Source organism: Stereum hirsutum, assembly GCF_000264905.1.
Source record: "Stereum hirsutum FP-91666 SS1 unplaced genomic scaffold STEHIscaffold_3, whole genome shotgun sequence".
In the NCBI taxonomy this organism is placed as follows: domain Eukaryota; kingdom Fungi; phylum Basidiomycota; class Agaricomycetes; order Russulales; family Stereaceae; genus Stereum; species Stereum hirsutum.
Genome location: NW_006763133.1, coordinates 1,713,208 through 1,735,664, shown reverse-complemented (window position 1 = coordinate 1,735,664; position 22,457 = coordinate 1,713,208). Strand labels below are relative to the sequence as shown.

The 22,457-nt window shown below is 53.8% G+C and overlaps 5 protein-coding genes across 5 annotated transcripts; all 5 read left to right on the top strand.

Moving 5' to 3' along the window:
- The first annotated feature begins 53 nt into the window (after positions 1-53).
- On the top strand, positions 54-1,381 carry STEHIDRAFT_119034 (Metallo-hydrolase/oxidoreductase). Its single transcript, XM_007300965.1, has 4 exons — positions 54-118; positions 200-232; positions 285-309; positions 368-1,381. Exons 1-4 carry the CDS (start codon positions 83-85, stop codon positions 1,357-1,359), a joined length of 1,086 nt encoding a protein of 361 aa, XP_007301027.1. The 5' UTR covers positions 54-82; the 3' UTR covers positions 1,360-1,381.
- A 194-nt stretch (positions 1,382-1,575) lies between these two features.
- Positions 1,576-5,056, top strand: STEHIDRAFT_92556 (uncharacterized protein). The gene is made up of 7 exons (XM_007300964.1): positions 1,576-3,022; positions 3,088-3,212; positions 3,264-3,330; positions 3,392-3,493; positions 3,572-3,748; positions 3,816-3,848; positions 4,351-5,056. The coding sequence occupies exons 1-7, from the start codon at positions 1,754-1,756 to the stop codon at positions 4,675-4,677; spliced, it is 2,100 nt and encodes a 699-aa protein (XP_007301026.1). The 5' UTR covers positions 1,576-1,753; the 3' UTR covers positions 4,678-5,056.
- Positions 5,057-6,321: 1,265 nt separating this feature from the next.
- STEHIDRAFT_52346 (uncharacterized protein) lies at positions 6,322-10,193 on the top strand (the record flags this gene model as incomplete). The annotated part of the gene is made up of 12 exons (XM_007300473.1): positions 6,322-6,776; positions 6,904-7,109; positions 7,176-7,711; positions 7,769-7,863; positions 7,936-8,085; positions 8,143-8,267; positions 8,445-8,671; positions 8,824-8,943; positions 9,072-9,297; positions 9,456-9,700; positions 9,803-9,860; positions 10,003-10,193. The coding sequence occupies 12 exons, from the start codon at positions 6,322-6,324 to the stop codon at positions 10,191-10,193; spliced, it is 2,634 nt and encodes an 877-aa protein (XP_007300535.1).
- Positions 10,194-12,255: 2,062 nt separating this feature from the next.
- STEHIDRAFT_108573 (uncharacterized protein) lies at positions 12,256-14,098 on the top strand (the record flags this gene model as incomplete). The annotated part of the gene is made up of 5 exons (XM_007300963.1): positions 12,256-12,382; positions 12,451-12,525; positions 12,611-13,090; positions 13,157-13,693; positions 13,776-14,098. The coding sequence occupies 5 exons, from the start codon at positions 12,256-12,258 to the stop codon at positions 14,096-14,098; spliced, it is 1,542 nt and encodes a 513-aa protein (XP_007301025.1).
- Positions 14,099-16,730: 2,632 nt separating this feature from the next.
- On the top strand, positions 16,731-22,268 carry STEHIDRAFT_166236 (uncharacterized protein). The gene is made up of 4 exons (XM_007300962.1): positions 16,731-18,401; positions 18,541-19,694; positions 19,924-20,670; positions 20,760-22,268. The coding sequence occupies exons 1-3, from the start codon at positions 17,231-17,233 to the stop codon at positions 20,518-20,520; spliced, it is 2,922 nt and encodes a 973-aa protein (XP_007301024.1). The 5' UTR covers positions 16,731-17,230; the 3' UTR covers positions 20,521-20,670; positions 20,760-22,268.
- The last annotated feature ends 189 nt before the right edge of the window (positions 22,269-22,457 follow it).

Below are 22,457 nucleotides of genomic sequence, written 5' to 3'. Positions count from 1 at the left end.
CTTACACTCGCCACACTCTTGCCATCTAACTTACCACCATCTTGAAACCACCACACCTGTAAGACTACGATCGTCTACGCACATGGACAAGCTTGAGCCTCTGCTCAATATCACCCGAGTGAGGCTTCTGATTAGTAGTGCTTTGTCAGTCGGTATTGACTTAACCGACCACAACTTGGACCCCGCTTGAACATGAAAGATCAGTGACAAGGTTGTCCGTATCCTAGGACAGGCAAGCGATATATTCTGCTTTGCATCACTGTGTCTTAGCTGAAGAATCACAGAATCCAGGGAAGTTCACCCTCCAAGGTAATCCACGAAGTCTTCCTCACCAACTTCCATTCAACACATGCTTACCCCCGCGCAGGAACAAATACCTACCTCATCGGACAGACAAACCCATACATCCTTCTGGATGCCGGCCAGGGCATACCAGCCTATATCCCTCTACTTCGCGAGGCCCTAGCGAAACCGGCGAACCCCTTGTCCCCTGACATCGCCGACATTATCCTCACTCACAGGCATCATGACCACACACGGGGTCTCCCATCCGTTCTCACTCTCCTCCGCGACCTATGGGCCGAACGACACCCAGACAGTCCCTTTCAGCCTCCTCGGATTCATAAACATCCCATACCATCCGATGCTCCCCCAGACGAGACCCTCAACGAGATAGAATCCAGCCTGGAGGAGGGAACGTATTCGCCTGCTCCCGATGGTCGAGCCTTTCATCCATTAGAGGACGGACAGATCATCACACTTCCCTCTTCAACGGATGACCATCCTCTTCACCTGAAGGTTCTCTATACACCGGGCCATACCACAGATTCCATATCACTGCTCTTCCCTCCGGACCGTGCATTGTTCACAGGAGATACTGTTCTAGGGAAGGGGACCGCAGTGTTCGAGGACCTCGCGTCGTACATGTCATCTTTGCGGAAGATGGTCTTCGCCGCACGTACGCCTTCCGGGGACGGTGAAGGATACGCGATACTCTACCCGGCGCATGGGCCTGTCGTGAAGAATGGTCCTACGACGATCAGGATGTATATTGAGCATAGGCTGGAAAGGGAAGGTCAAATTGTCGAGGTGTTGAGCTCGAAGCCGGAGAGATCGGGGGTGGAGGCGAAAGACGTTGAAGGTGGGGGGCAGGCTGATACGTGGACGACGTGGGGGATAGTGATGAAGATGTACGCAAAGCTTCCGGAGTCTCTGTGGGAGCCCGCGGCGCATGGAGTGAATCTCCATTTGAGGAAGTTAGAGAAGGAAGGGAAGGTGAAGGTGGTGGGTGGAGAGGGAAAAGAGACGCAATGGGTGTTGATACATCGTGCAAGCGATATACGAGAAGACCCGGAATGATAGTTCACGATTTTGATTATGCGAAACGTTCAGTATCTTGTATTCGTCCAGTAGATGTATTGTATGTATCATTTTTGTGTTGCTTGACCATGCTTATGCGAGTCGCCACACTGCTGTATGAAGTGCCACCCGGCCGTGGAAGGCGCGTTCCGCACGCGGACGTCGCGATTACCATATTCTTTCATCCTTTGACCGCATCCCGTACACTGCTCCCTTCGAGCGACTCGCAGGAAACGCTCGCTCTGTCTTTCCTCTGGTGCCCCTCCTCCTGCGCTCTCTGGATACCTTCCTCGCTCGTTCTGTTCATATCCTGATTGTCTTCGGACTGGTCTCCATCCTTTGACAGACTCTACTCCTTTCCCCGTTTCCAACAAGTCGGCCGCCTTCGTGTGCAATGGCTGCCCACTCCCAACACTCTTTACCCTTTTCTAGTTCTACGCCTAGCACTCCGACTGCTAACAGGCCGTCCCAATTACCTTCATCTTTGTCCTCTGTGGGTGTCTCGACCAGGTTCGACAACCCGGCATCCACAAGCAGACTTCGCAGTGGAAGCACCTCGAACACAACTGCCTCCCACCATCAACGGACGGGGTCCAACATTTCTTCCACATCCAGGCCACACCCTTCTGTTCACATTTCTCATGAGCCTACATCGCCTACGAGGAGGTCTTTTGTGTCGCCCAGTTCTCCTAATCCCACCAGTCTAACTCACGCCGGCGGCATCCTCCCCTCGGCCTCATTCTTTCGCCCTTCACGACCCAATCAACCATCTCTTTCCTATCCCCACAGCCGCCCCTCTTCCGCTGGTTCTTCACATCCGGGCTCACCCACACATGATACTCAAATCTTCTCGCTACAGCAGTTCCACCCGCTTTCTAACGAGGTCATGTACGAGTCGGACGACGGCATGAGCGCTCGCCGCATCGCCGACGCTCCTGCAGGCGAACGCACCTCGCACGCCTCTACCACATTGACGCTCGAAGACCCATCCCATCAACTCCCCGTGAAGAACGCCAAGTTCAGTCGCGAGCCATTACTACCCATCGGCGCAAGTGGCATGTCTCACAAAACGTCCACAAATAGCCTGCAATCCCGACCGTCGCAGACTACACGGGGGGCGTCCGAGAAGACCTTGAGTCCCACACATGGATCGAGTCCGGGTGGGAGGGTGAGGGATAGCTTGGGAAAGTTTGGGATCAGTCTCGAGTCGGTGCGCAGGTCTTTATCGGGCGGTTTGCCATCGCCAGACGTGCGGGTGACGGAGGAGCCCAAACCGTTCGACGACTATATGGAACATCGTTATAAATCTGTGCATTCGCCTTCCCTGCACCTCCGACAGCCTACCTCACCAAATTCGTTCAATCCGTACCCTCCGGATATTAACCCGCCGTTAAGCGCGACCCCACGGCTTGACGAGAAGACGAAACGAGCCACACGGAATTATGAGCTTTTGCCGTCGAGGAATCGGTTCTTTTGTGAAGGGATGTTCTTGACGGGGGGCGATAGTCCGTGGGCTTTTATTGGCTCGCTGGTGCTTGTGTTTGGCATTGCGGGTACTTGGTTTGGGACGACCTGTGTTTGGTGGTGGCATAATGAGAGCCCGGCTGTGGCAGCCATTGGAGCATACATGACTTTGCTCACTATTACACTGATGCTGTCTACGGTACGTGTCTTGTTCCGTGGCCCGACTCACGCGACTTCCAGTCTGATATACGACCTCGCTTGAAGGCTTTCACTGATCCTGGAATTCTGCCACGGAATTTGGACCACGATCCGCCATGCGCCCCGAGCTCTTCTGGTTCCGCAGAATCCAGGATACCCCTGCCACGAGATCTGAAAGTACGAGCGGGAATGTAAGTAATGCATCCTTTTGAGACTATAGTTTCTTACTGTCTGCCTTGTAGTGTGCGCGTGAAGTACTGCCCCACGTGTAAGATATACAGACCACCTCGGTCTAGCCATTGTAAAATGGTGCGTACTCGTGACGTTCTCTTTCTCGACTTTACGCTGAATTGACGGGATTTCGATGCAGTGCGACAACTGTGTGGACGGTTGTGATCATCATTGCCAATGGGTGAACAACTGTGTGGGCCGTCGCAATTATACCTACTTCTTCACTTTTATTTTCAGCGCGGTGAGTCCCATTCAATGCGCAGCAACATTTATATTGGCCTCTAATACATCGAACGTCGAATTTCTATTTTGCATGTAGACCTTGACTACTTGCCTCATCATCGTCACTTCGGCGCTACACTTGTACTTGCTCACGCGGAAGGAGCATCTCACCTTCCGACATGCAATCAGCACCGGCGCGGGGAGCGCTGTGGTTTTTGTTCTTTCTATTATCGTAGTATGGCCGGTGGCGGCGTTATTGACATACCATATGCGGGTGAGCCTTATTTCATCTCGGTGCTGTTCTTGAACTGTTCGTTGACGAATTTTGTTCGGTATGGTAGTTACTGCTCTTGAATGTCACAACCATTGAACAGGTATGTGCTCCTCTTATTCGGATTTATCTTCTCTTTGTATGTTTTTTCCGCACGCCCGGCATAGCACTATCTCTTGCGCAGACTAGTGTATGTCATAATCTACACACTTCCGAGCGTAACGGGTATTACTCCAAGTATAAACACGGCCTCCGGACGTTACACGCAGTAGGAACCCACCTCGCAAAGTATAACAACCGAATGCAGTTATTACTGCGCTTCCGGCCCCGTCAAGGCGCCCATATCCCATCTATTTATCTATTTTATTTGCGGACACTACGTATTCTCGTCGTCCGTTTCCGTCTTGACCGCTCTCGCATCTCGATGGTCTGATCTTCTGAAGCACGGTTACTGATCTCCGTCTTTATCTGGTTTTCATCTCCATGGATTCATCTCCTCACCCACACCTCTTCCCGTCGACCAACTCCCCCGACGTACCCGACTGATTTGATAACCGACGCGCCACCTCTCGCTCCCATCCCATCCAAAATACTAAAATAAATAGATCCGGAACCAAGCCCACAAGACGCTCGTACCCGGGCCCGCGCCGCCCAACCCGTTCTCTCACGGCTCGTGGCGACAGAACGTGATGAACGTGCTCGGGAGGCCGGCGGGGTATTCGTGGGTGAGGCCGCATGCGGTCGCGGTGGAGGATAGGCGGGAGGTCAATCCTGGGATGTTGGGGGACGGGGAGGATGAGAGGGGGAGGTCGAGTGAGGGGGGAGGAGGGGCGTTGAATGGGGATGTGAAGGTGGGGAATTTGAATGGGGGTGGGGGGTCGTCGTGGGATGAGCATGGGCTTGATGTGGATTTGGAGAGGGGGAGGGTTTAGGGAGTTGGCTTCGTTTATCGGGATTTGAGATTCGCAGTGGCATTCGAATTTTCTGGATGAGACGATATGGCTCCTAGAGCTTGACTTTCTACATACCAACATTGTCTGATTCATCTCTGGTCCCTTCCTTTTTCTGGCTGTGGTTTTGCGGACCCGCGTTATTTACATTGACGTTTTGTTATCCCGTCTGTCTCAAAGCTTTCGAACATCCTCTTTTATTCTTGTTTTCACTTTCGTTTCCTAGATGACTAGCTAATAGTAGCGGTAGCAGACAGTTTTGTCGACATCGATTTCTAACATTCTCGGTGTCAATGTAGCGTGATATCGGGGCGGCGGGCGTTTACCTATTCTTGATTCATATAATTATAGCATACTTATATCATACCCCTCTGGATCTTGTCGGAGGGTTTTGGTGGAAGTAAATCGGCCAAGGGACACTGCGACTTTGTCCAGCCTATCTAGAACAGTGACGAAATGACACGGAACAGTCAGCCGGGTTCATTCGTCCAATCGTCAGCTGAGGCACTGTGAGACAGACACAAGGACAGCTGGACGTCCCTGGCGTCAAAGGATTGTGTCGAAGGGGGTCAGAGTTTGGGTTAGGCTTTGACGGCGTTCCTCGACTCCCGCGGGAGGACGGAGAGTTGCCGCGGCCGCGCAAACTTTAATTGATTGTGTGGGAGCGGGAAGAAACGGCAGATAATATTGTTGTAGAGTGCAGTATACATCGCAGAATTTTCGTGAGTGCATGAGTGAGGAGATGAACACGAAAAAACCCGCATGCATTCCGTCGAAGAACGGAGAAACGAGGAGTAAGTTGAACGATGTGAGCGAACTCGGAGAAAGACGCTGAAGGCGGAGGACAAAAGAGGACGCGTTCCTTGAAGACCCGCGGCTGGGCCCGGCGGGAAGAAGGGTGCGTCACGGGTGACCCGGCGGGACGGTTACGCACCAGGGTTGCGAGGAAAAACGGGTTGCCTTTTGAGTTTGTTTGCACCGCGAGAGGAAAGCGCGCGGACGACGGACGGTTGCTCGACATTTCTTGCTCCTGAAGCGGTCTCGTATACGGGATATTTGACGTCTTGACCCTTCTTCCGTCGCCGCTTGGACCCGAAGCGCTCGGTTGCGTGCAATACCTCATTCAGAGCGGGCTTTTGGCGGTCGGTGAACGCGGTATCCACATCAGGCCGGTCGCGGTATTCTTCTTGCAGCTTCGTGTCGAATAAGGGCTCGGTAGAGTGTCAGTTAGGAAATGGACGGCAAGCCGAAGGACAAGACGGGGGCAGCAGGCCCAGGACCGGAGGCGACGGCGACGAGTGGCAGGAAGAAGGCGAGCAAGAAACGGACCAAGGCTGGCAAGAACGGCGCGGACGGTGATGGGGGAGGTCGGTCGACGACGTCCGAGGGTGAGCGGTTTGGGCTCTTGTTTCTCGTCATGGACGTGTGCTGATCGCCCGGAATGATTAATGTTCACCGTCATACCCCTCCCTTCCAGTCTCCCACGCTCCTCCTCCCAATCCCTCCACCGACCAGCCTCAACCGTCCTCGCCGTCGACGGCAGCACCGCGCACATCGTCTGGCTCGACGACCAACGAGCCCCAGCCACCGTCACAGCCGTTCCGTCCCCCATCTCAGTTCGCCATCATGACGCCCTCCTTTCCCCCGAACGGCTCCCCATTCCGGCAGCCTGCCGCCCCGTACACGCATCCTTCACCCGGTCAGACAAATGGCTCGCCTCAAGCCATCCCTCCTCATATCCCCCCTCAGTACCCATACGTGATGGCCCCCGGTCACTACGCGCCTTACCACTATCCCCAGTATCCTCAGCAGCTCATGTACATGCCCCCTCCCCGTCCTGTTGACTCGGCACAGGGCTCACCCCCTGTCCAGTCTCCCGCCTCATCTCAGCCCGCGAATGGCAAGCGCAAACGCAAGTCGGTCAGCGGCCAGGATGGCGATGCTTCGGACGGCGACGCGCCAGGTCCGAGCCCGGAGCCCCCTCGTCCTTCACCACTCACGATAACAACAGGTATGCACGAGATCAAGAAACGTACAAAGACGCAGAGGGCGTGCGACAGCTGTAGGAGCCGTAAGATCAGGTTGGTATCGCTCTCTTCAATCGACCGTCCAACCCGTTCCACTTTCCGTGCACTCGTTCGCCTGTCCGACTCCTCACACGAGCGCTTGTTCTCCCGCTTTTGTAGCTTACTCATTTGCACATGACAGATGCGACGTCCTTGTGGAGTCCGAGCCGCCACTGTGCCAGCATTGCAAACAGTATGGCTTTGACTGCACCTTTTTCCTGCCTATCGCCGAGACTCGTTTCAAGAAGAAGAAGCTCGAGGAAGAGAACGCCGTTGCTGAAAAGGCCAAAGAGCCCCATTCCTCAGTTACACCTCACGATCCGCGCGCATCAGACCCTAGAATCTGCGGTATGTCACGCTTTGACACAAACGACCAATTTAATTCGTCCTGACAATTCTGTCTTACGCACACAGGACCCACATCAGAGGCCCACCTGCTGCATTCGACGGCTACGATATCCTCTCGCATTTACGAATCCTACGACGTCCGACATCATCACACATGGGAGGTAGCGCAGAACGGGGATGGCCTCATTCAAGTGAGGGAACCGAACCCGGACGAGACACAATTGTCGATGCCTAAGCCGGTCGAGATGCATATCGACCGAATCATGATCGAACAACTCGTCAACGCCTACTTCACCGATATTGCACCTATCCTTCCTATCATCACACAGGCGGAGTTCCTCGCTACTAATTCGCCGCCGCCAATATTACTCTATTCTATTTGCCTGGTCGCTGCCGCTAGGAGAGAGGTGCCTCAGAGCGTGTTCGATTCGATACGTTTTGCGGTTAATAATGTGATCAAGACGGAGGACGTGCTGTCGACCGCTTCGATCGCCAATGTGCAGAGCTTGCTCATCCTCTGTATGGTCGGCGATTGCCATTCGCAATTCGTGCCCAACGCCCTGTCAGCACTCTGGATTAGGCTGGGCACCGCTATTCGCATGGTACGCAGTAACTAACTAGGGTTCGCGGTGTTCTGAATGCTCACTCAATTGCTATAGGCGCAAGACATGGGGCTTCACCGTGTAGAAGCCATCCAACAGAACGTAGAGGCCAGGCGAAGGATCTGGGCTGCCTTGCTCATCAGCGACCGATGGTAATTATTGCCTCTCACAGCACCAGTCAAGACGTTGCTATTTGTGACCAGCGCTGATGTCTGCTTGTTTAGGACAAGTCTGTCATACGGTCATCCGTACATGATAGACGTTAACGACTGCGATGTCAGACTTCCGTCTACGGGAGATCCTAACGACTTATACATGGACGAACTCGTCCGTTTAAGCATCATTCTCGGCCGAGTACTCAAGACAATATACAGGTGGGTTGTTTCTCTTGGCCACATGACGCTAGACAAAATTTAATAGTATTCGCCCAGCCCCTCTGGTCTGACCCTCACCAACGACGAGATGCTCTACAAGCTGCTCGCAGATATCGAAAATTGGAAAGCTAACCTCCCTGAGAGCCTACAATTCCGTGGCCCCGACACTCCCATGAACGCCGGTAAGTTTCGCTCTTGACTTTGCCCCTGTTCAGTTGCCAGCGGGATAGCGTGTTCGCATACCCCACCGCTCACCGCTCTTCCCACCTATCCCACCTCATCCCGCCCGCTTGCTTCCCATGCCATTCGCTGACTCATTCTCGCTCCAATCGTATTCACCCTATTGAACGAACGATTAGGTCTGCTGTTCTTGCTTTATTCTTGCGTCTCCATGATCTTTTGGCGCGTGTTTATGCGTATATCTTATTCGTGCCCCGCGCACTTGAAGTTTGGGATGACGGTCGAGAAGTGGTCCGCGCTCGTCAAGCTCACGGGGGACTCGATCGACTGGTTGGATAAGCATGACAAGTTGTATGATGTTTGGTTGTTGGTTGCGTATGCGGCGACGTCATGTGCTTTGGTCCAGGTCCGTATTCGCCCTCTTTCTTGTTCTACTCTATTCCTCGCAGAGCTCTTTTGTCTCACGACTGTTCATTCCGGGGAGCTGACCTCATGTTTTGTTTTGGGCGTTCTTGTTCCTTCCGTTTTGTTTTCGTGCATATCTATTGGCGACAACAGTATCATACGTGGGCAAGGAGGAAAGACCCGGAAGCGGCTCTCAAACTGAAGAAACTGCGAGACTGTATTAGACGGTGGGAGCGATCCCTCTCTCCAGACCATATGTCTGCCCGACGGAAGGTCCGTCTCGTCGCGTTATCTCTTCCTCTTCATACTAATCAACCAATTGTTATTTCACCCATCGAAACCCACAATATTTCGACTGTTTTCCCTCACGTCATGTTGTTTGAACCTCGAACCGTGATCAGACCGCGGAAATCATCGCGCTTCTGTACGAGTCCACGCAAGGTCCACCCCCACAAATGGAGACGCCGGCTCTAAATCCGACGGGTGGTGTCACGGGCAAGAAACCGCCGCCGCTGGGTGGACTTTCCTACGAGCAGGACCCAAGTCGGCCGGGAGGGGGTGTGTTTATCGCGCATGGGCCTGTAAAGGATGCGTATACAGATGTGGGCCCGGGCACGATTATTAGTAGTGGGAGCGAGGGCGAGGGCGATAATGACGGTAGTGAGTATTTTATCAATTTTTTCGCCTTGGCCATTTATCTTGTCGATGTTCAACTTTTGCCTGTAAACTTCTTATTCTGATTGATTAACGTCATTCTGATCTAGATCATCCAGTACATCCCAAAGCCAGTCGAAAAACGCAGGCGCAACCTCTGCGCAGCCCCACCACGAGCGGCCCCATGGTCAACTACACGCCATTAGGAGGTACCAGCACCGGTGGTAGTGGGATGGCCGGGTCCAACGGTCTCCCGACGGATCCGATGTCGAACGTTAACCCTGCGATGAACGCGAGCGCGCTGATCGGGAATAATGTTCAGCTGATCAATATGCTAGATGGGCAGCCGTCGATAATAGGTGGCGGTAATGCGACCGTGAGTGGAGATCCTGCGGCGGGGGCAGGAGCAGGGACGGGGGCGGCGGCAGGTACGGGGGCGGGTGCGGATGGTATGGCGATGATGGGGACGTTGGAGCAGATGGCGATGGCGGATAATAATTGGTTGGAGGGCATTCCGGGAGGGATGTTCGATTGGGGTGCGTTTCTCTCGTTACTTAAGCCTCTTCGTCCTCGACAGTTTCTCTCGTTCCGCCCTTTCTTCATTGATCCTCCGATCTCTGTCTTCTCTATTTCGTCCGTGTCCATTCGAGCCATGACTGACCTCGCGTGTGCGTATAGGTCAATGGGACGAGTTCTTCTCCCGATTGGGCAACCTTCCCGGTTCGATGATGGGCATGTCAGGGATGCACACGCAACCCCAACCCCAACAGCAGCAGCAGAACCAGCAACAGCAGACGCAAGCTCCTGGAGGACAAAACCCGTACCCGCCACAGCAACAGCAGTACCCGACTGCGTCGCATCCTAGCTAGCGGAGAAGGAGGGTGTTGGGCTAGCTGGGGGCTGGATATGAATTATGTGTTACATGGGCCCATCTGTGCATCTGTTTGCTCGTCGGTCGGGTCCGGAGTGAGTATGGCCCTTGCGTCCTTGCCTCTGCGCTTCGAGTGCTTCTGAGCATGCGTGGGGAATGCGTATGTGCATATTTTGATACAGTGTGTCCTGTTCGGCCTGAGAGCTTCGAGTTTCCTTCTTGTCCGCTGGCTAGTACTGTCGTCGCATTTCTTTTTCTTTTTCTTCCCAAAAAAACTTTTACTGTAACTTTCTCTTTTTGTCGTCGTCCTTGTTTGCCCGTTTGTCCCTGCTTTCTCTTCTAAGTTAGTCTTTTCGCTAGCTTGGCGAACCCATCATGCATCGTTTCTTCGCTACTTTCTGTTCGTTCTATCTTACCTTATGTTGGTTCGCGTTCTGTCCGGTGGATCCCTCGCCCGTTGGCCCCTTTGATTCAGTTTTTTACTATTGTCCTTTTCCTTTTTTTGTATAATCCCTTTCCGTTCGTGGGTCTGCTGCTGTGGCTGTGTCCGAGGCCGTGGCTGGACTGCTTTGTTATGTTTTTTTACATGAGTACCTCTTTATGGTAGCACATATGGTATGGTTGTCTGTTCGCATGTTTGAATTGGATTACTGCTTTGCTCTTGCTTTGCTCGTTTGTCGTTACTCTGGGAGTGTCGTTCGAGAACATGAAAAATGGCCATTCGGCTCTGGAGATGGAACTAACTACAGTAGCACATAGTATGAAGAGACCGATTGGGGCTCGGCGAGCGGGGCGTGTCGTTGAACAGGTACAGAACTCGCATAATATTGTGAATGAGGGAGGACACTACTTATGGTATTGGGGGATGACGCTAAGTGATTGGGGGATATTTATATGTTTACGCCTCTACTAATCAGGAAGTGGGCGCTGGTGGCGGCTCCGAAGATTTGAATCGCTATACATATGGGGCCCATTGAATATCTTCTGTGATTCAGGTACGTATGTATTGTTTGTGTGGCGGCGGTCCGAGAGAGAGGTCCGTATGGGTGGACTTTTGCGTCGCGGTACCCGGTTCAACGAGAAACATGGACAAGCTCCAGTATCGAATGAGAATAATGAGATATGAATTTTTTTTTCAACGTGCGGAGCCCTCATAGCTCGAGAGACGGTGTGGCACGAGAAAGAACTTGAACCGAGACGAGGCCGACTTGCTGGGCGGGGCACGCGAGTTTCGGGTATCTCCGCCTCGTTGCGGCGCAACGAACTTGCAACGAACGGTCTTTTGTCAATTCGAACATCCGAGTCGGCAGCGTTCTTTAGTTTGGGATCTACTTGAACTTGGCCATCTCACGTCACGGTTCTCTGCAGCAATGCACCTCATATTTGCATGACTTTCTGACCCAAACTCACGAACAATCCACCACGTTCGCTCCGAGTCGATCCGATCTTATTCCTCTGTAAATGCCATCTTGATCATGATCCCGACCTCCCAACACGCCGTCTTATAACTCCCTGGGTTATCCATCTGACCGCTCTCTTCCCGATTCGAACGCTACATTGCGTCTGACCACTGCCATTTTGATAGGCACATGAAGCCTGTGTCCTAGGTTCTATTTAGGTCTTCGCGGAGCTTCGCCTCGCCTTGAATGCTTCGCCGCTTTATGGCGGCTATCTGCCACAAGTTCCTGAACGCCCTTGATTGCATGTTTTGTTGTGGAACTTGCTAGATCATATATATCCTTTATGTGTTCTGCATGCAGGGGTACGCGCAGCCACTATTGCGTAGAGTCAACGTACGTATCATTGGACCAAGACAGGCGATGGAGATACCACAACATCTAGACGATCTCCTAATAGCTATGCAAATGGTGGTAGGTAGCCAATAAGTAGGTCTCATATCAGATACCTCGTTAATGAGCGTCCCTTTCCTGGATCTTCTCCCTTCCTCAGTGTTCCACGTCGTTGTCCTCGACTCGCCCCTTTTCTTGGTTCCACGATTCTCGGAGGCAATACCCTGTTCGTGTATAGACCTACAAGGCTCAGGCTGAGGGCACGTCACAATGTCCGTCTTTGTGATCGTAGATGACTCGGACCCCAATATCCAATACCAGCCGACAGTGCCTCATACACCAGGGGAGTATACCAATAGTTCGAGTGAAGCAGGTGGATGGTTCGTCGCCGGGCTGGGTATGTTCCTGCCTTATTCATAATTTTGAGCAAAAAAAAAACAACTAGCTGACTTGATGTATCTGTAGGTGAAGTTCCTGAATTCCTCGTGACAACGTCCGGTTCAGGGAATGCATCGTCGTCGATGAGGTTCGAGTTCAATGGTAGGCCTCAATCCCCTTCCTCCCACTTGAGATCTACCCGCAGTTCCAGCTTGCTTCCTCGTCACCTGAAAATGCTATTCCATAGGTACCTCGATATCTGTGTTCAGCAGCATCGCTGGCGGCGACAGAGATGCCTACGTCGGCACCAACGTTTCCTTCAGCATCGACGGCTCCATCGTCTCAACAAACACGTACTCTGTCCCCTCAGATCACCGAACCCATGTTCCAATATTCGTCTCTCCCACGCTCTCCCCTTCCACACACGTCCTCGAGATGGAAATTCTCAGCTCCGCCCCCCGAGGCAACATCTCCAACATCTTCTTCGACTACCTCATCTACAACGCCACAGTCAATTCGTCGATGCCCTCGCCCAGTGCGCAGACCAGCTGGCTATTTGTGGACGATCAGAGCGAGTGGCTGGAGTATTCGGGGGATCCTAACGGCTGGGACACGACTGTTGCGAATTTCCCGGAGACGCAGACGTTCAATCTGACGGATGCGACGTTTAACTCGACCGTGATGGGTCCTACGAGCAGCGCTTCGACGGTGTCGCTCAACTTTACCGGTCAGTCCCATTGTTTGGCAACAGCCTGCGGTTCGACTGTTAGCCCGACTGATTTTCCGTTTATAGGAGCCTCTATGATCCAAGCATACGGGATGCTCACCTCCGTCACTGGCCTCTCCCTCGGCACTTACACCTTCGACAACACCTCCCGCTCGCTTAATGCCCCACCCATTGGCTACACCAACCCAACGCTCAACTTCATGCTTCTCAACGTGACCATTCCTCAGGCTCAGACCGGAGACTACCACACGCTGGAGATCCAAGCGGGCTCGGCGGGGGCGTTTTATCTGGACTACCTGTTGCTGAACTCGGGGAGTGCGTTCGTGAGGAATGATATCTCGAACCCGAATCTGGGATCGAATTCGACTGCCGATGGGAGTTCGAGGACGAAGGGTACGGATGTTGGTGCGATTGCGGGAGGTGTCGTTGGTGGTGTCGTAGCGTTGGCTGTTGTTGGACTGGCCATTTTGTTATGGCTGCGAAGAGGAAGAAACACGGATGGCGACTCGAGCGGGCCTTATCATGAGGATCGGTATGCAACGTTTGGCGACGGAGGTGTCGTGGATGGACAGGAGCACGGTGTGCCAACGGAGATGCGTCAGGGTGAGTTCATCTATCCTGGTAGTTTATGCTCACACGGGAGTCGTGTCTTACGTCTATTCATTTTTGGCTTCATGGAACACAGGCGACATCACGCCCTTCCTAGCCACCTCTACATCTAACACCAGGATCACCCCCACCAAAAATCCAATTCACCGCGAAAGCACTCCTATCGACTCTCAGTCCCGCAAGCTCGAAGACTACAATCCATACGATACCACCCAAACACACACACCCACTTTCTCTCAGGCTAGTGGCTCCGATTCCCCGTTCACCACTACACGCCAAGGGGATCCCAGTGGTCCCCCGGGGCTCGCTGCGCCGGCGCCAGTTATGGAGAGTGATAGTGGGTTGAGAGGGTTTGGAGAGGAGGTGGCGACGTTGCCGCCTCGGTATACTCCAGATTAGGAGGATGGGATTGGTGTTTGGGTCTTACGTGCTATTTTCACTGAAGATGGAGGGGTTATTTATGCGGGACAGCGGCTCTTACTTGTCATGCTTCGCGGTTTGAAGGCGAAATAAACTGGGGCTGGTTGTAGGTAGGTTGGCGTATATTATGATATCTTAATTGAGATCATCGAAGTGGTGATTTAGAGACGATGACAGACGAGAAGGAAACAGGAGTATATGTGTGTGTGTCGCGTTGGCCCTCTGAATCTCCTCCCGGAAAGGCACAGTCGAACAAACACCGTGTCCGGATATAGTTATATGTATAGATAAGAAGAATGCGAATGCCAGCGGATCCGCTACTGACCGCTGATCTTGTAGCGAAAACAAGCAGACGACAGTAACTGCCAGCGGCGACGATGTCACGGGCCCGGGTATGGTGGCGCATATAGTATGGAAGGTGGCTTTGTTGTTATGGATGGCTTCACTTCTTCACCGGCATTAGGGAAGCTTGGGCGACCCGCCTTTCTTGTGCGGAACCGTGGACGCCTTCAAGTTAATTTATGCCCTACGAGACTACCGCTCGCAAACCTATGATAGAAAAGAAATGGCACGGAATAGAAGAACGGTCTGATAGGCTGCTCAGGCGTCTGAGAAGAAAGGTCAAAGAATAGAGCGAGCGTCATAGTCATAGTCAGAGTCAGAGTCATAGAAATGGAAGAATAAGTAGCATGCATGCACTCCTTCCAGGACACTGTTTTGCGGTGGTTACGGCCCATCTTAGACTTCCCAGCTTGACCCTAGCTGCAGGGCTTCAAGGCTTCGATTTGAATGGTCGGGCGACATTGAAGTGCGAAGTGAGTATGCACTTATAGTTAGACGATGATGCGTGATGGATGCAGAGAGCCGAGTCCGAGTCCGAGTCAGGAGTTCAGTCGAGTGGGGATCTTACTTCGGGTGTGAATCCGTATGGTGCGAAAGGATGCGACTTCGATGGAAGCTAGCCGGCGGGAAGAGAACGAAGGGACAGAGGGAAAGCAACAATCTAAGGAGATAGAAGAGGAGGACAAGTTATACATAGTTGAATAACGAGGCTGATTCACGACTGGATTCGACATATGCACGACTTTCCCCATAGCACATAGAGCATGAGTGATCTCAATGCGCATGACCATATTCATCTTTATTGCTATCCTTGATGCATGCGGTCGAAGGACTACTGTAAGGTTCGACGTGGCCCAATAGACGGCCGTAGTGGTATTGGCCCTTGGGTAAGTACTTCGAAAGAAAAAGAAAATATTCGACGCGGAACAGTGCCATGGCCATGGGATTTCGGGGGGACGCACTTCGGATATCTGTGTCAACGGATGTGTAATTACTTACCTGCCAGTCGTCCGAATCTAGCGCTTCATCGTCGGATTCGGATTCGAACGAGGTGAGTAAGTATAGCGTTATAAGTATGCGGCGTTCCTCCATAACTTACCTGGATTGAATAAATCTGGCTGAACGTCTGATGATGGAGTACAGACTCGCAGGGGACGAGACTATGGAGTCTTGTATGATGGTGTAGACTAGTAATACTGAGAGCCCGCTGGATGGGGATTCTTCGGGGTGCGTAGATATCCGATCGGACGATTCAGAGTCGTCTGGTAAAAACACGATCCGACACGATACGTCAGTACATGCATACATTCAAGACGATCAAAAATGGACAGTACAAAATTATTTAAACCCCACTCACGATGATTGACCTTGACCACACAACAGCACAGCACCGAGGTGATACGCATATGTGAATCATGAATCATGATGCCCTAGCATGCTCCATGCTCGACAATCATGCATCATACATCGATCCCCATCTGTCTGTTCATTAAGTCACAGTGTGTCGATCAACGTGCGCTTTGAATCGAAACCCGTTCCAGTCAACTTGAACCATGCAACAGACTCGGACGACAAAGAACACACTGGCATCCACATCATGACGAGGACGCCACCGACGCCACCTGCCTGCAGGGCCGATATCTGTTTCTCTGTCCCTGCGGATAATCGGTATCCCCGGAAGTGTGCGTGCGACGACGTCCCTCGTCTATCGTATCCTCATCCCCGATACGTATACAATATATTCAGGCCTGGAATCGAACAAATACTTATATCGTACATAGGGCGCATCGTATCCAGGGCTGATCACGAGAAGTTACGCGACCAGGGACCCCCCTCGCCATAAATTTAAAAGGACGCATGGATGTAAGCATGCCATAAACGTACGAATTCTTTTGCCCCTCCTGACCTGCGCACCGACTTCCGAGCGCTTGGGAACAGGGAAGAAGGAACGACGAACGGCTATTCGTCCTCGGAAAGACCACAGCCGGCGGCCCTAATCGAGTAATGCACGAAAAAAAAGGAGAGCACGTGGGGAGGGTTGGAACTTGGGAGAAGTCTCGAACGAGGAAGGGCGAGCGATGATTGGCTGACGTCGGGAGAAGGGAAGAAGGCGGAAGATGATTGCATGAGACCAAGGAGCAACCGATGAAGAGCCTGCTTTGTGATTGTTACAGCTGTCACTGTCAGTCGGAGCCGGTGTGTCGGGAGCATGCATGTGTTATGAAATTGTTGCGATGGATCGACGTTTGCGCGCGCTCGAGGGTTACTCGTTGTCGCGTATCTGCATACCGCAGTTATTTAAGAGGATCGAGATGGAGATGGAGATGCATATGGATGGTGTTCCAAGCGAGAGTGTGTAGCGTGTGGGGATAGCGATGGGAGAGATGGGATGTTGTGAGAGGAGGATGGAAGGAGACTAGCATGATATGGAGGAGGTGCTACGGATTGGAAATTTGAATCGAAGCGGGCAGGAGAGGAAGGGACCGAGGGGCAAGAGGGGAAGTCGAGGGAGAGAGAGGAGGGAGAGAACAGAGGGAGGACATGCAATCTCGAGGGCAATGAGACAGAATATACTATTTGAGCTGTGAGAGATAGATGGAGAAAGAAGAGCGAGCAAGAAATGAAACGCGAGTGGAAGAGGACGAATCGGGGTGTTGTGGCGGGTAAAGTGTGGTAGTTGATAACTCCACGCTCGCTTAGCAGGGCGGTCTCCAACGCTCGCAGCCCTCCTCTCACCTTCACGCTGGCCGTCGACATCGTCTTTCAGCCATGGCCCAGCTCGCGCCGCCCAGCGGAGGCCCCGCAAGGATATCGCAGCTGCTGCCCTCGGTCAAGTGCTCGACGTGCAGCGCCCCCGTGCCCCTCGACCAACTCGGCGAGCACGTATGCGACGTCCCTCCCCTGCCCTCGCCTCCAAAGCCCGCCGCGCCCCCAAAGTCCCCCTCGTCCATGCTCGCCTTCAGGCTCCAGAACGTCCTCAACCCGAATAACAACCGCAAGAGCTCGTCCTCGCGCTCACGGGCGCCGTCCACGTCCTCCGTGTCCTCCTACTCGTCCGTGCAGACTGCATCGACCGCACGACGCTCCCGCCAGCCGTCCCTTCCCTCCGTCCGCTCTCCCTCTCCCCCGCCGCCCCCAGCCCTGCCGCAATACCGGCCCCAGCAGCCCCAGTCGCCGCCCACGTACGGCCTCTCGCCGAACATCTCAGACCGGCCAGTCCTCAGCCGGTCGCCCTCGCCCGTCAGCACGATCCGTTCAGCAGGACGCTCGCCTTCGTCTACCCCGTCGCCGCGCCCTCCGTCCTCGAACAGCTCCCGCTCCCGCAGACCGTCCAACGCGTCCACCGCGTCCTCCTTCCTCCCGCCACAGCAGCATCGCACCGGCTCCCCCTCCTCCTCCTCCTCTCCTGCTCCCATCCGTCCTCGCGTCGCCTCCAACGCTTCTTCCATCCGCCACCATCAAGGCCTCCGCCGGCCCTCTGCGCAGTCCATCTCGCCACCCGCTCCACCACCCACGAATTCACTCCCCCCACCGCCTACCGAACCCTCTTCGAACCCACCCCCTTCTTCTCCTCAGCTCCCCCAACACCCCAGATCTCCTCAGCCGGCCTCAGTTCCCTTCCCGAGTTCTCCCACCAACACAACTCGCTACCCGTCGCCCGCGCCCTCGCCGAGCCACTATTCGCAGCAGAACCATGGGCCCGAGATCGACACCAAGTCGGGAGGAGAGGCTGGGATGGCCGGCGTAGGCAGGAGAGGATTCGCGGCTGCGGCGAGAGCGGCGATGTTCGCGCAGAACATGCAGGGAGGAGGAGGGGAGCAGCACATGGGGCTCTTCAAGCCTCCTGCTGCTCCTGCAGAGTTGGCATCCCCGGCAGGGATGGACGGTCGGAGGGCGAACGCGCCCAAGTGGCTGGATATCGGCCGTGTCGAGCCTGATGGTACGTCACTCTTGTGCTCCCGTTCGAGGAAGCCCGATTGCCTCCTTTTCACGTCATCTCACGGAGATAGTCCGCGTTTAACCTTTTTGTCTATTAATGAAAACCTTGTTTTGCTGATCATTCACTTGTACATAAACAGCAAAGGACCTTCCCGTCCTCTCTTCTTCGCCCAACTCCCTCTCCCCCTCGTCCCCCACACACCACCTCAACGGACGTGCTCACTCCCCGCGCTCCCCCTCACCCCTGTCCAGCACGACACCCACAAGAGCCGACCACGCCCTCCCCCGTGACAACATCCGTGACAGTAACTCGACCATCACCGGTGGCGCCCCTAATCCGTACTCACCCACCTCGCCCACCGGTAACCGTCTCCAGCTGAACCTAAACTCACCTTCCTCCATCCCCTTCCCGTCCCAACAACCGCAACCATGGGTGCACAGCTCAGAACCACAAACGCCGACGACCCCGACCACGCCAAGACTTCCCTTCTTCGAGAAGTATCGGAACAAGTTCGCGGACGTGCCTGTGAAAGTGAACGGCGAGAATGACGACGAGGAAGACGGACATAATAACGGTAAGCCCTTGAGAAGTCCTACAGATGACGAGTCGGAGCTCGGGCTCGCGTACGCGGACAGCGAAGACGATCAACAGCACGTCGTCCACACGTCGCCTAGACGAAACCCGTCCGGTGCTTCGTCCTCTTCTGCATACTCTCGCGGTGGAGGTGGCGCAGGCCTCGATAACGCGATGGAAGCCTTATTACGCTCACCTGGGTCCAGCTCAGCCGATCTCGACTTTGACGTGCCCATCGTGCCCCCTACACCGACGAACAACGGTTTCGGGATCGGAGCGGGAGCAGGGGCAGGAGGAAGTCCGGGGTTGAAGCCCGTGAAGTTACCGGTGCGGAGCCATACGTCGCCCAGTCAGCGGGATAGCGCGAGGGTGGCGCCGGGTGGTGTGGGCAGTGCGGCGGCGTTGAATGTGGGGTTGAATGGGGCGAGGAGGGGAGGAACGATTTCGGGTGCGATTGGGGGTGGACATGGACATGGACATCATGGGCACGGGCACGACGACGACGATGCGACGTCGGTGGCGGAGAGCGAGGTCGCGGCGGGGAAGAAGGCGAGTGTGAGTACGGGGACGAGTGGCTCGTCGTCGTCGTCGTCGAGGAAGCCGAGGGTGAGGGATTGTGTGAGGTGTGGGAAGAGGATCGAGGATGGGAGGTGGATCAGGGTGGAGAGCGGGAAGGGGGTGCTGTGCGATCGGTGTTGGAAGAATATGTACTTGCCTAAGGTGAGCAGACGTCGTTTATTTTACGTCAAACGCACCTCGCTTGTGTGTTTTTTTCTGTGTTCCCTCCCCCTCTTTTTCTCGTTGCTGCGTGGTTGCGCCGTTCTCCTTGGAGGTTAGGCTCGCCGCCCGCCTCGCTTAACTTACTCCGGACCTTTTTGCTTTTCCTCCGTCTCCGTCCATCCGTCCACTAACGGAACAAAAAAAACCTTACCTTACCTCATCTTCGCAGTGCCGGCGGTGCAACCTCCCCATCGAAAAACAAGCCGTCTCCTCCTCCGACGGCCAACTCAAAGGCAAATACCACCGCGACTGCTTCAACTGCCACACATGCCAAAAACCGTTCCCGGACAAATCGTTCTACGTCCTCGAGGGAAAGCCGTTCTGCGCTTATCATTATCACGAGGCGAACGGGTCGTTGTGTGCGGCGAGGGGCTGTGGACAGCCGATTGAGGGGGAGTGTGCGGTTAGTCATGAGGGGGAGAGGTATCATCCGGGGTGTTTGACGTGTGAGTGGGATGGGGGGAGTGAGGAGGATGAGGAGGAGGAGGAAGATGAGTCGGATTATGGAGAGGATGAGGATGAGGCGCCGAGGAGGAGAGGGAGGTGTACGGAGAGATTGGTGGAGTATTGGGAGGTGGAGGGAAAGATGCTTTGTGAGAAACATATGCGGGTCGCGGTCGAGGACGATAGAGGGGACCTGGACAGTCGTACGAGCGGGAGCGCAAGAGGAAGAGGAGGGCTGGACGTCCTCGATAATACGAGGGCGCTGAAGCGGGTGACGAGGTTCATTGATATACAGGACTTGGGAGGGATGGGGTTACGCTGAGTGATCGAGCGACGGAGTGATGAATGATGCCGGGGATAGGGATGGGGTGACGGGGAACAATGTCGATCGGACGGATGGATGCGACGGAGGTACGGATGGGGGAAGGGCCGGTGGGTGGCGTTGACGGGCTGACGGGCTTTACAGTATGATGTAAGTCTCCCCGTCTCTTCGCGGCCGCATCAGCATCAAACATTTCATTTTACTCAATTACATGGCTGACCACATCTCAATATGCTCAGTGTCATCCACCCCCACCGACCGACCGACTTTGCCAGACAACAGACAACAGACGAAAATTCTCCGAGCCGCGCGCATGCACCTCTAACGCTATGAATATCCTCCCCGCACGCTCGCTTGTAATCTTGGCGCCACGGCACACACCACACAGTCGATTGTCGATGTCGGCGCTCTTGTTGTAATACTTGTCGATACCGGCCGATAGCAGGTAGCCCCTGCGCCGCCGTCACCGCCGCCGTCCGTTCTTCACGCCCCTCTCCGTTTCTCTTTGCTACCTATCAATCCTATCCCGAATGGCGCTATCCCCCCTGAACTGCTCGCCTTTCGCCTCTTTCCATACTGCTACTACCTCTCCACTTGTCGATACAGGTAGCCCCTCTTCGTTTCTCTCTTAGCAAGGGTGCCATGAGCACTTGTTCGCTACCTATCCATCAATCCTATCCTGAATGGCGCTCTCCCCCCCGGACCTCTCGGCCTTCCCTCCTCTTTCCATAGTACTACTACCTCCCCGCTCATCATCTTCATCCTGTTCTTTTACCCCTCATTCTGTCGACCTACCGGAATATTTTTGGTGGAGGTCGTGCATATATACCTGACGGGCACGAATATTCGAATACTTTCGATGGACTGGCGGATTTTTGGACTGATGGACGGACAGAGATATAACGTATGCCGCAGCTGCCTTTTTATCCTTTTTTTTTTGTTTGCTGGGTTTCCAACCCATAATCTCCCCCTCCTACCCTGTTCATTACCCACATTCACGCACCGGTTTTATCATCGTTCACGCGTTCCGTTATACACCTACCACAACCTCGCCCGACCGCCTACTCACTGCGATGTGGACTCCGTTCGATACCTCCCAACCTACGTACCTACGTCTCTTAGCATCATGCATCATACCCGCCGTCTCTCATGCCCAATGCCCCTCACCTCCCGTTCTGTTCAATACCCCTCCTTACCGATTACTTGATTGGCCGTGACGAAACCTCCCTCCCTCTCCCTCTCTCTGAATCTCTGACTCTCACTCTTGATTCTGTCTGTCTGTTCCAATTCTGTCTGACCCGACCCTGCTTGATTGATCCTCGGTTGTTTTATACCTTTAGATTAGGTTTTTGATGTTTTGTTTTTTTGTATATAATCACTGCTTGGACGATTTTCTTTTCTCTTTCTCTTTCTTTTCCGAGTCTTCATCTCGACCCTCTTTCGTTCCGCATGCCTTGTCATCATTATTCTTTTTTTTTCTCTTTTTTTTGGCATCATCATTTCCGTACTGGCACCGTCGCTTCTCCTGGGACTTCTCTCTATTCGCCTTTCTTTGGATTCAGGACGCATCTACTAGCACTGTCTGACACCACCTCCCACTCCCACGGGAATATTTCTCATCTTCTCGCTCGGCCTGCCATCTCCACTTCATTCAAGTTGACACGATTAACTACCTACCTGCCTACCTACCTGCCTACCCACCTGTCTGCCGACCGACCGGCCCAGCCTACCGCTTCACGTTCATTCACATACACACCGCATCAACGACTTTGACTTATTCCTCTTCGTATTTTCTTGTGACTCTTGTTTCAAAAAAAATGACTACTTCGTGGACCTCGTACCTGCCTGCCTGAACTGCCTGCCTGAACTGCCTGCCTACATGCAACTGCACTCACTCACTCCCGTCTCTCACCCTCTTTTTCTCTCTTCTCTTTCAT

Excerpts from the sequence above, each read along its gene's own strand:
- STEHIDRAFT_119034 (XM_007300965.1), top strand. The coding sequence starts at position 83 with ATGGACAAGCTTGAGCCTCTGCTCAATATCACCCGA. Across the intron at positions 233-284 it reads TTGTCCGTATCCTAGGACAG|AATCCAGGGAAGTTCACCCT; the intron begins GCAAGCGATATA and ends GAAGAATCACAG. Across the intron at positions 310-367 it reads AGGGAAGTTCACCCTCCAAG|GAACAAATACCTACCTCATC; the intron begins GTAATCCACGAA and ends ACCCCCGCGCAG.
- STEHIDRAFT_92556 (XM_007300964.1), top strand. The coding sequence starts at position 1,754 with ATGGCTGCCCACTCCCAACACTCTTTACCCTTTTCTAGTTCTACGCCT. Across the intron at positions 3,023-3,087 it reads TTACACTGATGCTGTCTACG|GCTTTCACTGATCCTGGAAT; the intron begins GTACGTGTCTTG and ends CCTCGCTTGAAG. Across the intron at positions 3,331-3,391 it reads GGTCTAGCCATTGTAAAATG|TGCGACAACTGTGTGGACGG; the intron begins GTGCGTACTCGT and ends ATTTCGATGCAG.
- STEHIDRAFT_166236 (XM_007300962.1), top strand. The coding sequence starts at position 17,231 with ATGGCCCAGCTCGCGCCGCCCAGCGGAGGCCCCGCAAGGATATCGCAG. Across the intron at positions 18,402-18,540 it reads CGGCCGTGTCGAGCCTGATG|CAAAGGACCTTCCCGTCCTC; the intron begins GTACGTCACTCT and ends GTACATAAACAG. Across the intron at positions 19,695-19,923 it reads AGAATATGTACTTGCCTAAG|TGCCGGCGGTGCAACCTCCC; the intron begins GTGAGCAGACGT and ends TCATCTTCGCAG.